At 39.6% G+C, this 17,344-nt stretch overlaps 1 protein-coding gene across 1 annotated transcript in view; it reads left to right on the top strand.

Annotated features, from left to right (window-relative positions):
• Positions 1–17,344, top strand: part of timm50 (translocase of inner mitochondrial membrane 50 homolog (S. cerevisiae)) — a gene marked incomplete in the record, with an annotated part of 38,771 nt that overhangs the window by 14,585 nt on the left and 6,842 nt on the right. The window contains 3 exon segments of the mRNA XM_062418578.1: positions 2,748–2,769; positions 12,902–12,960; positions 16,445–16,564. Coding sequence (XP_062274562.1) covers positions 2,748–2,769; positions 12,902–12,960; positions 16,445–16,564 — 201 coding nt within the window.

Here is a 17,344-nt window from a genome sequence, read left to right as displayed (position 1 = left end):
ATCCCAGAGTGGAGCTTGTTGTGTTTAAAGAACAGGGACGGTTATCAGGACGAGGAGCCGCACTGTGGATTCAAACTGTGTTTCCTCATTTACAGTAAAGTCTCAGTTAAAAGCTGCTCAACATTTAACTTTACTGCTATGTACAAATACTCCATTACAAGTAAAAGTACTGCAGTATTATGAGCGATGTAGTATGCAGTATTACAGTAAAAGTACTGCAGTATTATGAGCGATGTAGTATGCAGTATTACAGTAAAAGTACTGCAGTATTATAGTGATGTAGTATGCAGTATTACAGTAAAAGTAGTCAGTATTATGAGTGATATGTTGTATTTTAAAAGCTTGTTATATTATCCATTGTGTCAAATCTTCATCTGAAAAGTAACTAAAGCTGTCTAATAAATGTAGTGGAGTAGAAAGTACAATATTTCCCTCTGAGATGTAGAAAGTCGCATCACATGGAAATACTACAGTAAAGTACAAGTACGTCAAACTGTACTACAGTAAAGTACAAGTACCTCAAACTGTACTACAGTAAAGTACAAGTACCTCTATACTGTACTGTAGTAAATGTACTTAGTTACTTTCCACTGCTGGTAAACTTGAAGTGTTTTTAGTGTTTTCCTCTGAGGTGATTTGAGGTTGTGGGAACCAGAACTCGTCCTCTCCTCCGTCTCTTCTCGTCCTCACACATTATAAACCTCTCTGGTTGTTTCCTGTCTGGCCAACAGGCCGACTGAGCCCAATCACTTCAAAGTGGAGGCACACTTCTTCCACACCTCCCTCCTCCCGCCCCCCCCCATCGGACGGCACATGTCCCATCTGTCAGAGGTGAAACTCTTCAAAGGGACACACTTCTCATTGACTTCACGTCTAAGAGGCTGTGAGGTCAAAGTTTGGGAAGTTAAGACACACTTCTGTCACCTTTTTATTCAAGTCAGGGAACGTCACAACCCCTAAAACTCACAACCACACAGTAAATTCAGGGAGACATCTCGTCTCATTCTTAAACTTAAAAAGCATAAACACACACACATAAATTTGCCGCCGGTTATTAAAAGATTTGTTTTCACATCCCTACCAAGTGTTGTCTGTCTGAACTCGCTGTTAAATTAATAGTTTATTTTAATTTAATTGCTTTTACTGAAGGAAACAGTACTATACATGCCTACTTAGGTATGTCATATTTAGCCACAACTGTACAACGTCAGGACAAAATACACGGGAAACTACTTTCGTCTTCAGCCTGGTTGTTCTATAGAAAACTGTTTATTCTTTAAAGGTTTAATCAATTATCTCAAATACATCTTCTCCAATATTCACACCTCGTTACTTGTCCCATTTCAGCTTCTTACATATGATCTTGTATTTCCTCTTCTGTCCATTATGTTAGTATTATAGTTTATTTAATAGGGACAGATATACATAGACAGGCTAAAACAACTGTCCGATGCACTTATCAACAGCCGTTCCTAGAAAGGCTTTTGTGAAAATAAGAGGTTAAAATATAAGGGTCAGTGATGAATAAGGGTTGGGAGGATGAGCAATTAAAAAAAACTAGATATGGTGTTTTATTGAGAATTTACTCAATAAAATAATTTTTTTATGGTTACACCACTTAAACATTTTTGCCATAATCCTCTAATATATTCTCTCAAAATGGATTAAAAGCAGAAATTTGATGCTGGGTCCACAAAAAAAGAAGGTGTGCAAGTTATTCAATTTAAATAAACCACATGGACATAAAAAAACCCTCATTGAACCAGATATATATAAGAATTATTGATGTTTTATAATGAAGTCAATGGGGTTAAACACAGCTGCAGTTTTCTCTTTGGCCACCAGATGGAGTCGTTCACCACAGAGTCACTGCAACCTTCCTTCTCCTCTTTCTGTCTGTTTTTCTCTTCCTTTTTTCACCTTAATTTCATTTTTTCAGACTTTTCATCCCTCTTCTTTCCTTCCATCTTCCTTAGCCTTTCCTGTGTCTCCTCCTCTTGCTTTCTCTTCTTTTTCTTACTCTTTTTCTTCCTCTCATCTCTTTTTTTTCCATGTCTAGTCTCTCCTTCCACGTATCATATTTTTCTCTCCTCCTCCTCCTTCGTGTGCTCTTTCTCTGCTGTCTCATTTTATTCTCATTCTCAGTTTTCCTTTTTCACTTTCTTCTTTTTCTCCTCCTCTCACTCCTCTCTTCTTCCCTCTTTTTTATTTATTCGATTATTTGTTTGGTTTATAAAATGTCAGAAAATCTCCAAGATAACGTCCTAAAAAATATAGAATTTGCACTTTTTTTCTTCTTAAAGGCTGAGAAATGATTAATTAGTTATTGATTAATTTAATAATTTATCTTATTTTTCTTTTAATTTGTATTTTTCAGCATTTTTCCTCCTCCGTCCTCCTGTTTTCAGGCTGATTAAAGCCAAAATTCTGCAGATTTACGACGTTAGATGCAGCTTCGCCTTCGGTGTCGACCTCTAACACTCACTCAGGCGGCCTCGTGTCGGGCCTCCTGCCTCTAATTGATCCTCCACACGCGTCTGTTTAATCATCAGCAGTATGATAGTATTGATCGTCAATACAAACATGAACTCTGAGGCGCTGATCGGTCCTGATGACGGAGAAATCGGAACATTTATTTCCTAGGCTGTGCACACACACTTTAAACTTTACTGTCAACAGCATGCATTGATTGATTGATTGATTGATTATCAGCTGTTTATAAAGTTTCTCTTGTTTCTGTCTCACAGATTGCAGATGAGTTCGACAGAGGTGAGTGTTGAGTTTATTTTATCTTATTTGATTTATAAAAACAGATAAAAGACGACAAACAGAACAATAATAACTGTTCGATAAGGAGCAGGAAGAAATATACACTTTTTTTTTAACACATTTTTGAACAAAGGCCTGTGTGTTAGATAAGCTGTATATGTTAATGTTAACAGCAGAGACTTTTTTTTTTATTCTGCTTTGTCTTATTTACCTCTTGCTTCGGTTGCTATTACGCACACAGACTGAAAGATGCTTTAATTTCAGTGCCAATATGTTCTTATTGAAGGAGGTGTGTGTGTGTGTGTGTGTGTGTGTGTGTGTGTGTGTGTGTGTGTGTGTGTGTGTGTGTGTGTGTGTGTGTGTGTGTGTGTGTGTGTGTGTGTGTGTGTGTGTGTGTGTGTGTCCAGCTGAGCCCTCCTCCTCCTCCTACTGAACATGTGTGTTTTTATTGACACCCTGGCAGCGATGTGAGCGTGTCGGTCAGGGTTTGTTTGAATGATGGATCACTCCACAGAGCCTCAGTGGCACTGCCAACTGCTGTCACTGTGTGTGTGTGTGTGTGTGTGTGTGTGTGTGTGTGTGTGTGTGTGTGTGTGTGTGTGTGTGTGTGTGTGTGTGTGTGTGTGTACCAACCACCCATATGCCCCTGTCGCATCATTCATCCCCCAAAGTACCACCCAAAAAACACAAAACACCACACACACATTTACATTTTGCTCATTTATGCAGAGACAGAGATTTAGACAGAGCTTTAACTCACACATGGGTCAGTGATAAATAAGGTTTGGCAAGATGATGCATTCAAAAATATCATAAAAACTAGATTTAAAAGCAGCATCAGGTTTGTTAAAATGTACATTTAGTGTTTTTGTTGGTTTTATATCATTTGAAATGACATTTGCACCATTTTTTTAAAACCAAAAGTAAGACTGAATGCTCCTGAAAATGTCAAATGGTGTAACCACAAAAGAATGATACATATTACATATAAAAGTTATAATGTAAGATCATGCCAAACTAGTTGATATGGTGTTTTATTGACTATTTACTGTTTTTAAGCAAATTGAATTATTTGGTACAAAGTTTTTATGGTTACACCACTTACACATTTTTGCCATAATAATAAGAAAGAAAGAAAGAAGTAACCACAGTAGAATGATACATATTAAATATTGTATCACCCACAGTGTATTTAAGTGGACTTATAATAATATTTACTTCATTTAAAAACATGTAAATGTTTCCTGATCTCCATGGTTACCAGAGTAAATGTAATATTGATAACAATTGTATTCCATTACCTTTATTTAATATAAAGTTATAATGTAAGATCATGCCAAACTAGTTGATATGGTGTTTTATTGACAATTTACTGTTTTTAAGCAAGTTGAATTATTTGGTACAAAGTTTTTATGGTTACACCACTTAGACATTTTTGCCATAATCCTCTAATATATTCTCTCTAAATGGATTAAAAGCAGAAATTTGATGCTGGGTCCACAAAAAAAGAATGTGTGCAAGTTATTCATACGTTTATTTTCACATTTTAACCCTTTAAATTTAAATAAACCACATGGACACAATAAAACATCACTTATCCACACAATAATAAAACGTATCTACAAAAGCAGAAACATGATGGAAAGTTTTCTCTCATTAAGTTGCAATAGATTCAGATTCATCAGCAGCCTTTTTCTTCCCCTCCATGTCAAAAGAAAAGACAAAAAGAGAAGTCACGTAGTCTTACCAACTAAACCACATTGCATCATCATCTCTGTAAATATCTGCATTAAATGTGACAAACTACTCAGGAAATTACCACAAAATTACAGGACATGTAAAATAAAGATTGACTCATTGCTGCCTCTACTGTAACTTCCTTTCACTTTGATTTCAAGTTAAAAAGAAAGAGGTTAAAGTTAGATTGATGAATAATAATAATGATGAGTCCGTAATGATGTCGGGGGTTTCAGACTTCCTCTCTAAACCTGCTGATACCGATAATCACTTCATCAATAACTCCGCCTCCCTGAAGTCTGTCGCGACAGATCGAGCGGATGGAAAACCTCACAGCTGTCCCACAAACACACACACACACACACACACACACACACACACACACACACACACACACACACACACACACACACACACACAGTGACAGAGACACACACACAGAGAGAGACAGTAACACACACACAGTGAGAGACACACACACACAGTGAGAGACACACACACACACACACACACACACACAGTGACAGAGACACAGACACACACAAACACACACACACACACACAGTGATGAAAAATAAAATAAGATTAAATTAAATATAAGATAACAACAGGTAACAATAAACAAGCAAGATACACACACAACAATACAAACACAAATAATAACACACTCACACAATAACACATAAATACAATAACACACAAACACACACACAGTAAGACACACAGACAGTAACACACACATACAGTATGACAGATACATACACACACACACACACACACACAGTATAACCCCCCCACACACACACACACACACACACACACACACACACACACACAGTATAACCCATCCACCCAGACACACACACACACAGTATAACCCCCCCACGCACACACACACACACACAGTATAACCCCCACACACACACACACACACACACAGTATAACCCCCACACACACACACACACACACACACACACACACACAGACAGTCGTCAATAACTGAGAGTGATTTTTAGACTTCCTCTCTAAACGAGTTCTGATCGCCTGCTGATCAATAATCACTTCATCAATAACTCTGCCTCCCCGAGGAGCAGTCAGTGTCTCCTGCCCTCATCTATCCCTCCTCCTCTTCCTCATCCATCCCTCCTCTTCCTCTGTCCATCCCTCCTTTTCCTCATCCATCTTCCTCAGCCCATCCATCCATCCTCCTCTTCTTCAATCCATCATCCTCCTCTTTCTCATCCATCCGTCCTCCTCTTCCTCCGTCCATCCCTCCTCTTTCTCATCCATCCGTCCTCCTCTTCCTCTGTCCATCCCTCCTCCTCTTCCTCAGTCCATCCCTCCTCCTCTTCCTCATCCCATCCATCCCTCCTCCTCTTCCTCCGCCCATCCCTCCATCCTTCATAAAACACTCCCTAAGGTCCACTTTGTCCTCATCTGACTACAGACCTCCGTCTCCTCATCCCTCCCTCTGTTACCATCCCTCCCTCTGTTACCATCCTTCTCTCCTCCTCTCTCTTCATGTCTTTTCATCCTCCGCTCCGTCTCTATCTATCCATCCATCTGTCTCCATCTTCTTCCTGGTGCCTGGCTCCCTGAGGAGGAAGTGCTGAGTCTCTGAGTTCAGACACATTCAAACTCAAATTAAATAAAAGTGAATGAAGGATGGATACACACATTGTGACACTCACACAGTGACACATCCACATCCACACACACAGTGACACACACATACTTACATACACACATACACACTCATACATACACACAGTGACATACACATACTTACATACACACATACACACTCATACATACACACAGTGAAAAACACACACACACACACAGTAACACACACACACACACACACACAGTGATACACACATACACACACACACACACACACACACACACACACATACAGTGACATACACACACACACACTGACACTGTAACACACCCTCACATATACACAAGTTTGGTCTGGATGGATAGACAGAAGGATGGATGGAAGGAGGGATGGATGGATGGACAGACAGAAGGAGGGATGGAGGGATGGATAGACAGAAGGAGGGATGGATAGACAGAAGGAGGGATGGATAGATGGACAGACAGAAGGAGGGATGGATAGACAGAAGGAGGGATGGATAGATGGACAGACAGAAGGAGGGATGGATAGACAGAAGGAGGGATGGATAGATGGACAGACAGAAGGAGGGATGGATGGATGGACAGACAGAAGGAGGGATGGATAGACAGAAGGAGGGATGGATGGATGGACAGACAGAAGGAGGGATGGACAGACAGAAGGAGGGATGGATAGACAGAAGGAGGGATGGATAGATGGATAGACAGAAGGAGGGATGGACAGACAGAAGGAGGGATGGATAGACAGAAGGAGGGATGGACAGACAGAAGGAGGGATAGATGGACAGAAGGAGAGATGGATGGATGGACAGACAGAAGGAGGGATGGATGGATAGAAGGAGGGATGGATAGACAGAAGGATGGATGGATAGACAGAAGGAGGGATGGATGGATAGATGGATGAGGCCTCGGGGACTCAGAGGTATTGATGAGTAGATTATTGGATTGATATCAGCAGGCGATCAGAAGTCTGTCACAACAGATCAGTCAGATAGAAACACACACACACATACACACACACACACACACACACACACGCGTTTCTTCATGATACGATATTATATTGATTCGATGTTTGCTGATATCACAAAATCTGTCACTATATAATTTAGATTGAGGAGGCAGCGATCAATATGAGACGATATCACAGCTGATTTAACACAATCACTTCATATCAAACCACTAAAAGCTACTAAAACATCATCTAACATTTTTATTCATGAGCTCAACCACACATTTAAATCTGTTCTTTTTCATAAAACCAGACTTCCTGTTCTCTATAAACACATTTTGATATACTGAGCTTTAAAATGTTCAAATCTTATAAAAAGAAAAAACTGAAAGAACATTATTAAGATTATTTTGTATTTTTAGTTTAAACTGTTTAAAGCAGCGACAGGTGGATAAAGACCTCACATCATCATCATCATCATCATCCTCATCATCCCCATACGATTATTACATCCTCACTTATTGATTTGAACTGAGAGGTGATAAATAAATGTTATTTGCTGCTCAGATCTAAATGCCCCCCATCAGCCCCTCTTCAGAGTAATGAGGGTCAATGATGAGCTCAGGGGCCTTTAGGGGCCTTTAGGGACCTTTAGGGACCTTTAGGGAACAGGGCCAAATCATCCCTGATGAGTTTAGGGACCAGGGTAAAAGGTCAGGATGGATAATCTGTGATATCTCCTCTGGTATCTCCTCCTCCTCCTCCTCCTCCTCCTCCTCCTCCTCCTCCTCCTCCTCCTCCTCCTGTTGGAGCAGCAGGAGGTGAGTGGATGGATGGATGGATGGATGGATGGATGGATGGATGGATGGATGGATGGATGGAGGGATGGAGGGGAGCATTGATGGATCCAGTGGGACATGTTTGTTTACAGACTGTGAGGTAGACGGGTATAAAGGAAGTCTGGTTCAGTGTGAGACTCCTCGGCTCATTTGTTCCCCGATCTGAACGATTATTATCAGAATAGATCAATAATCAATAATCAATAATCAGCTTACTGCAATATGAGGGACGGTGATTCTACTGCTGGAGTTCCACCAGGGTTACCAAGGTAACCTGACCTTGGTTACCCCGGTTACCCACGCTGGCTGAACTTCAGCTTTATTTAAGTGACATTCTCACACACACACTCCTACACTTACACACACACACACACACACACTCACACACCTAGACACAGCTACACACACACACAGCTACACCTAGACACACACACACACACACACACACACACACACACACACACACACACACACACACACACAGCTACACTTAGACACAGCTACACCTACACCTACACACTCACACACCTACACACTCACACACACACACACACACACACACACACAGCTACACCTAGACACACCTACACACACACAGATACACTTAGACACAGCTACACACACACACCTACACATACACACCTACACACTCACAAACACACACACACACACAATAACACACCTACACCTACACACAGTAACACACACTTACATACATGTACACTTACACACACACAGTAACACTTACACACACACACTTACACACACACTTACACACACACACACACCTACACACACACACAGGTCCAAACATTAGAGGCCACGCTGCCGCTTGTCATCCGGAGAGAAAACAAACGATTGACGGAGGAGGAGGAGGAGGAGGAGGAGGAGGAGGAGGAGGAGTTGTGCAGCAGATGCCTCACCACAGCTTTTGTCTGTGACACACCCCCCCCTCCTCCTCCTCCTCCACCCATCACCCCTCCTTTTCCATCCATCTCTTCACACCTCCTCTCTTCTTCCCTCTCTTCCTCTCATTCCATCCGTCACATTTCTCCTGATTTCCCGATCTTCCTCTTACCTCATCCTTCCCTCCTCCTCTTCCCTCTTTCATTCATCCATTCTTTTCATCCCACATTCCTCACCCTTATCCCTCTTTTCTCTTCCACCCCTCACCCCTCCATCCCCTCCCTCACTCCTCTTATTTGCTCCCCTCTTCCTTCACCTCGTCCCCTCTCTCGCTGCATTACTCACCAACTCTTTTCCGTTTATCCCTCCGCTCCTTTCATCTTTTCTCTCCCCTTATTTTCGCCGACCCCTCCCTCCCTCCCTCCTTCATTCTTCCTTTCTCCCTCCCTCCTTTATCACTGGCTGTTGTCAACTTGTTTTCTTCTCCTTCTCCTCCCTGTTTTTCTCCACTCTGTGTCACATTACTCCACTTTATCTTTACAGAGCAAATACATGATATGATAAGTTTTCTTCAGTATCAAAGTAAACCAGCGATAGTTGTCAAATTTAAAGGGTTAAAATGTGAAAATAAACGTATGAATAACTTGCACACATTCTTTTTTTTGTGGACCCAGCATCAAATTTCTGCTTTTAATCCATTTAGAGAGAATATATTAGAGGATTATGGTAAAAATGTCTAAGTGGTGTAACCATAAAACCTTTGTACCAAATAATTCAACTTGCTTAAAAACAGTAAATAGTCAATAAAACACCATATCAACTAGTTTGGCATGATCTTACATTATAACTTTATATTAAATAAAGGTAATGGAATACAATTGTTCTAAATATTACATTTACTCTGGTTACCATGGAGATCAGGAACCTGCTGCTTTACTTCTTTCTTTCTTTCTTTCTCTCTTTTTTCGTTTCTTTCTCTCTAGGAGGATAAAATATGTAATATTTATTATTATTTTGTGGTTACACCATTTGACATTTTCAGGAGCATTCAGTCTTACTTTTGGTAAAAAAAATGGTGCAAATGTCATTTCAAATGATATAAAACCAACAAAAATACTAAATGTACATTTTAACAAACCTGATGCTGCTTTTACTCGAAACCTTTTTAAGGTACTGACTGAAGTAAATCGATACCAAGTAGTATCAAACATCTCCTGCAATTGATCCTTTTTGCACCCAGAGCTAGAAAATATGACTATTTGTATGGACTTGGTCACAGCCAATCAACAGCAAGCATTCTTCTCTTTAACGCATCATGTGATTGGTCCACTGCCACAGCAGCTACAACCCGTCTGTGGTGGTGAAGTCGTGGTGAATCTGAGTTAGCGTCGCCAAGATGCCACCTAAACGCTCTAAAGTGAGTCTGCACTACACGCCTGTTACCACGGATACAAGACAGAGACCTACATGTGTTAATGGGAATCTAATGAAGGACTCAGCTGGTATCAGGATCAGTTTAAAGGTGCTTGGATCGGTACTGGTGTCATTATTTAAACCCTTCCCAGCCCTAACGTATATTAAGCTTGAATTAACAGAAAGGATCTAATATACATAAAGTGCTGCCTGTCTTACTTACACTCATATAACTCTGCAGACTGTTAAAGCCCAACTGGAGGCTGTCGGGCCCCGATCGGCCCCCCAGGCCCAGAATAACATAAACAGCTCTGATCTGACAGCTCGACGGAGCGAGGCCTCTCGCACAAAGAGCCGACATTGACTATGAAAGAAAAGACCGTTAGAGAGGGAAGAGTAGATGAAAGAGGAGAAGAAAGAGGAGGGAGGAGGTGAAGGTGGAGGCCTCTCTGCTCCTCACAAAGCAGAACGTCATCAGGAGGAATCTCACTTATTTTACATCCTAACAAACAGTCAAGGTGACGTTAAACTCATGATTTTTCTTTCTTTAACTGCAGTGAGGATGATTTTGAAGATCAGCTGATTGATTTAACCCTTTACACACCATATATACTTTTCTTTTAGCTGGACTTTTCCTAATGTGCTGAAGGAGTGAATGTGTGAGACCCAAACCAGTTTCATCACATCCTCCTCCTCCTCTTCCTCCATCCTTTCTCTGTAATCCTCTGTTCACCCCCCTACCCCCCCCCACCACCACCACCACCTCACTAACACCTCAACCAACGCCTCTCCTCCCCCCCAAATCCATTACCATGATAAAAGGCTGCGTTAATCTACAACACACACTCACACATCACAGAGGGCGTCCACACATTCTGACAAGGATGACATCATAGGAGTCTACTGCATACCCCACACACACACACACACACACACACACACACACACACACACACACTTATTTTTTCATTATGGCATGTGTTTGGTTGGGATCCCAGGGGAGAGGTTACTTCACAGCCACGCTTACACTCCCACGCTGCGGGTCTGCGTGCGTGCGTGCGTGCGTGCGTGCGTGCGTGCGTGCGTGCGTGCGTGCGTGCGTGTGTGTGTGTGTGTGTAGAGATGGAGAGGATAGAGAGAGAGGAAAGCGTGTGTGTTGTATTGTGGTTTTATTTGCATTAATGAGCTGCTGCTTCCTCTCAACATAAACGAGTTTTTTATCATTCACAAGTTGTGAAAGTCTCGTTTAGAGACTAAAAATATCTTTGAGCTAAAAGAGACGACAAAGAAATGAAAGAGGGGAAACCAGCCAGACCCCACACACACACACACTAACGCACACACACTAACACATATACACATACACACACATACACACTAACACAGTAACACACACACACATACAGTAACACACATACACACTAACACACTAAGACAGTAACACACACACACAGTAACACATAGTAACACACACAGTAACACAAATACACACACACACATACACACTAACACAGTAACACACACACATACAGTAACACACATACACACTAACACACACACATAAACACTAACACACTAAGACAGTAACACACACACACATACATAGTAACACACAGTAACACATACACACATATAGTAATACACAAATTCACACACACATACACAGCAACACACATAATTTATACACACACACAGCAACACACACATATATTTATAGTATAACTATATATGTGTGTGTGCGTATACATTTTATACACACACACACACACACATTTACACACATCCACACGTGTGAAAGTGTGTGTGCTCACTCAGCGCGTCATCACAGCAGAACCGCGTGGCAGATGGCGTCAGCTTCCTGCTTCAGCACGCTGCTATGAACTCTGGGGGATTGAGTCCCCTGGGACCACAGCGTGCCAGCATCAGTGTGTGTGTGTGTGTGTGTGTGTGTGTGTGTGTGTGTGTGTGTGTGTGTGTGTGTGTGTGTGTGTGTGTGTGTGTGTGTGTGTGTGTGTGTGTGTGTGTGTGTGTGTGTGTGTGTGTGTGTGTGTGTGTGTGTAGGCAGAGATGGAGAGGATAGAGAGAGGCGTGTGTGTGTGCGTGTGTGTTAGTGTGTGTTAGTGTGTGTGTGTGTGTGTGTGTGTGTGTGTGTGTGTGTGTGTGTGCAGGCAGAGATGGAGAGGATAGAGCGAGGCACGCGTGTGTGTTGTATTGTGGTTGTATTTGCAGTAATGAGCCCGCGGCCCCCTGGGAAACGCAGTCTTTATTATTATTAGTCATTAGCGCGTTGACAGCTGGAGGCGTTATTAGCAGCTCTCCGGCTTATCAGCAGGTCGTCTCTCCGCCTCATTGATCACTGATCGTAACTCAAACACGCCATCGTCCCGACCAATCAGATCTCTGTCAAAGATATGCTAACTTTATTGTTCTCTTTATATTATAACAGAGAACAAAGTTTCAGCCTCTTTGTGTAATAAAGAGAGACAAACCTCTCACAGCAGCACATGTTCTATCAAGCTATTGAAAACCCTGAAAATGCAGAAGTATGATTTTTTTCTTCTTCTTCTGTGCTTCGGTTTTAACACGTTGAATTAAACTTGATATCTAATGAAGTTTCTTTTATTTCTTCTTCTGTTTCAGACCCGCCTGTAATCCAACATTTGAGAAGAACCTTCAAATACTTCCAGGACTACAGACAGGTGAGTAAAAAAGGCCTAAAATGATCCCTTCAAAACCTGTTAAAGCTCATTTATTAAACTCTTAAACTTAAATGTAATATTAGTAGTTTACCGTAATGAATGTAATATTAGCAGTTTACCGTAATGAATGTAATATTAGCAGTTTACCGTAATGAATGTAATATTAGCAGTTTACCGTAATGAATGTAATATTAGTAGTTTACCATAATGAATGTAATATTAGCAGTTTACCGTAATGAATGTAATATTAGCAGTTTACCGTAATGAATGTAATATTAGTAGTTTACCATAATGAATGTAATATTAGCAGTTTACCGTAATGAATGTAATATCAGTTGTTTACCGTAATGAATGTAATATTAGCAGTTTACCGTAATGAATGTAATATCAGTAGTTTACCGTAATGAATGTAATATTAGTAGTTTACTGTAATGAATGTAATATTGGTAGTTTACCATAATGAATGTAATATTAGTAGTTTACCGTAATGAATGTAATATTATAGTTTACCATAATGAATGTAATATTAGTAGTTTACCGTAATGAATGTAATATTGGTAGTTTACCATAATGAATGTAATATCAGTAGTTTACCGTAATGAATGTAATATTAGTAGTTTACCGTAATGAATGTAATATTAGTAGTTTACCGTAATGAATGTAATATTAGTAGTTTACAGTAATGAATGTAATATTAGCAGTTTACCGTAATGACTGTAATATTAGCAGTTTACAGTAATGACTGTAATATTAGTAGTTTACCGTAATGAATGTAATATTAGTAGTTTACCGTAATGAATGTAATATTAGTAGTTTACCGTAATGAATGTAATATTAGCAGTTTACCATAATGAATGTAATATTAGTAGTTTACCGTAATGAATGTAATATTAGCAGTTTACAGTAATGACTGTAATATTAGTAGTTTACCGTAATGAATGTAATATTAGTAGTTTACCGTAATGAATGTAATATTAGCAGTTTACAGTAATGACTGTAATATTAGTAGTTTACCGTAATGAATGTAATATTAGTAGTTTACCGTAATGAATGTAATATTAGTAGTTTACCGTAATGAATGTAATATTAGCAGTTTACCATAATGAATGTAATATTAGTAGTTTACCGTAATGAATGTAATATTAGCGGTTTACCGTAATGAATGTAATATTAGCAGTTTACCTTAATGAATGTAATATTAGTAGTTTACCGTAATGAATGTAAATAGACACAATGACAGAATACACACAGGACGGAGTCTTTTAAGTGGAATATTTGTAGTTTTACTAACAGCATTGACTTTGTCACTAATACTCTCCCATATGTGGGTTTTTCTGGTAATATTAGTTGTTGTTATAACTCAATATATTAGTTAACCTCTTCCACTAGAACCTGATCACATTTCATTTTGTTCTTGCAGCTTTCTGCTCGTCCAAACTCTCCATTAAGACACAAAACCTTCATTTAAATACTGCTGTCTGCACCTGTTGCACCTGTTTTCATTTATCAGTTATTCTCAGTAGATCAGCTGCAAAACGCACAATAACTAAACACTCAATCTATTGCACTGTGCACGCTATTTAGTACCTTTTTTATTTAGGATCTTAGTAAATCAGACCCTTTATGTTTCCCTGTTGAGCTGTGTTGGAAGTAAATGTTCCTAAAATAACTCCAATAATCTCTTTATATGTTAAAATAAATCCTCTTTATTTTAGATCCAGGCTGAATAACTGATTCCTTCATGTAGTCGTTTACAGACTGTCTTCATCAGAAGTTTACATAAAGCTTTTCCTGCTCATTTTTAATTTCACTTCCAGCCTGTTATTACGCTACGAGCAGTAATTACTTCCTCCTTTTTAAAAGCCAGAAACTCTTGTGACATTTTCCTCTCTGCTGAGTTACCAGAACCAGAATAAAGACCGTTTGTAAACATGTAAAAACCCGACGCTGCTGAATTAGGAATGAAATTAAACTGAACTCACCACATGAATCTCAGTTTGATTGTTTGTTTGTTTGTTAAATGGTGGTGGGGAGGAGGGGGGGAGGGGGGGGGAGGGGGGGGGGTGCATGTGCAGGAAGCTCGCTGCAGGCAGGATTCAGGTGACGTTGAACCCAACAGAGGCTCCAGTGTGGTCTTCATACAGGGCAGATCCCTCCTTCCTGTTGGACTTTTACAGTGGTTATAAGAGCCGCTTAACTCACCTGTTTGTTGTTTGTTAGATTAGAATATTCTCTCCTCCCTGTAAGAAGTGCCTCTGCTGGGTTTTCCCCTTTTTAAAGCCAGAAACTTTTCTCAGACTTGCCGACTTCCTCATCGAGGACATTTGTGACATTTGTGTGATTTCTGGAAGCGAAGTTTAAAGCATCTTAATTCCCTTTAAATAACGTCCACAGCTTCCTGCTCACTGGCGTCTTATGCAGAGTCACCGTTTCTACATTTAGTTTCTGATATTTATAATCTAAAATATGTCTTTAAATATCTGGAAGTGTTGGAGTTAAAGCTTTAAAGTTGATCTGAGTGTAATTATATTAGTTCAGTTTATGTTATTTATCATTATTATTATTATATTCTGATTATTTTACATTAACCAACCAAGCAACTTATTAATTAAAGTAGAAAATAATCAGCTTTTGGATCTATAATGACTTCAATATGAGCTCCATGTAACCCATAACAACAGTAAAACCCTGCTTTTACATTATTATATGTCTCATAATATATTATATAATATATTATATATGAGTACAACAGTCACATGTGGTAATGCAGACTATTCCTGATGTGATATTAGTATTTTTACACCAGTAAAGGATCTAAATACTTCCTCCTCCACTGTTTATATTAATGATTTAACTCATAATTATTGTATCAGAAAGAAGTTTATTATTTCTCGCCTCTTTTTCAATATTAATAAAACTCATAATTGTGTATATGTTAGTCTTAATTTGTCGTATTGTTTTGCAGCAGCAGTGGGGTTTTATTTTTGACTTAAAGATGTTTTAAAAACGTCTTAAAAGTCGTTAAATTAGTAGTTAATAAACGTGCAGATATCCTGTTATACCCTCCACAATAAAAGAAGCAGGACTTATGTGATACTAATAAGGTTTATAACAGATGTCTTTTTTATTCATTTTTAGTTATAAAGGCAATATTTGATGTATTTGATCCTTTTTATAATTAGAAAGTTTAATACATGCATGCTCATATATATATATATTTTTGCTGTCTTCATTTAATTTATATTCATTTCTAATTTTAATGATTAGATATGTGTGCTCAGTGTTAGCAGCAGATTATTGATCGATCAGCTTTAACGTTGTTTGATTTGCACCTTTTTATAAATCTAGTTTAATACATACGTGCTTAAGTTTAATCTGCTTTATCTTCATGTGTAATAAAAAGTGAATTTAGAGGAATAACCTTCACGTTTCTAATAATTAATAATAATAATAATAATAATAATAATGTTTTTAATAACTTCAGATGATCATCGAGCCAACGAGCCCGAAGCTGCTCCCCGACCCTCTGAAGGAGCCGTACTACCAGCCGCCTTACACGCTGGTGCTGGAGCTCACTGACGTCCTGCTGCACCCGGAGTGGTCGGTACGTCTCCCCCCCCCCCCCCCCCCCCACACACACACATACACACCCTTCACCTCCTTCACCTCCTTTTACTCCTCCTCTTCCCCTCTTCCCTCCCTACCTGGATGACTGCAGCACTCGTATAACTTCACATTTAGATTCTCAGAAATCAACTTTTTATGGATGCGCCGACACTTCTGAACTTGAATTGAAACGCAGCCTAAATACTACATTACCCATGAGCCACGTGTGTTACAGTTGCTATGGAGACGATTACTCCTCCTCTTCTCTCCTCCTGGATTACTGCAGCACTCGTATAACTTCAAATTTAGACTCACAGAAATCAACTTTTTATGGAAGCGCCCAAATGCAGTGTAAATACTACATTACCCATGAGCCACGTGTGTTACAGTTGCTATGGAGACGATTACTCCTCCTCTACTCCTCTTCCCTCCCTACCTGGATTATTGCAGTACTCGTATAACTTCACATTTAGACTCTCACAAATCAAGTTTTTTTTTATGGAAATGCCGAAATTGAAATGCAGCGTAAATACTACATTACCCATGAGCCACGTGTGTTACAGTTGCTATGGAGACGAAGCCAGTTAAAGCAGGTTTAATTTAACCCCTTACATTCTGATGACTTTTTCTAAAGTGGCCCAAAATGTTATACTTTTGTTTACTCTCTTACACTTCAAGTCCTCTCATCTCCTCTTCTTTCATCCTTTCATCTCCTCCTCCTCCTCCTCCTCCTCCTCCTCCTCCTCCTCCTCCTCCTCCTCTATTCTTCTGCTTCACT

This window comes from Scomber scombrus, chromosome 5, assembly GCF_963691925.1.
Source record: "Scomber scombrus chromosome 5, fScoSco1.1, whole genome shotgun sequence".
NCBI classification, from domain to species: Eukaryota; Metazoa; Chordata; class Actinopteri; order Scombriformes; family Scombridae; genus Scomber; species Scomber scombrus.
The sequence above is the reverse complement of the archived record's forward strand: the minus strand, read 5'-3'. Positions and strand labels throughout refer to the sequence as shown.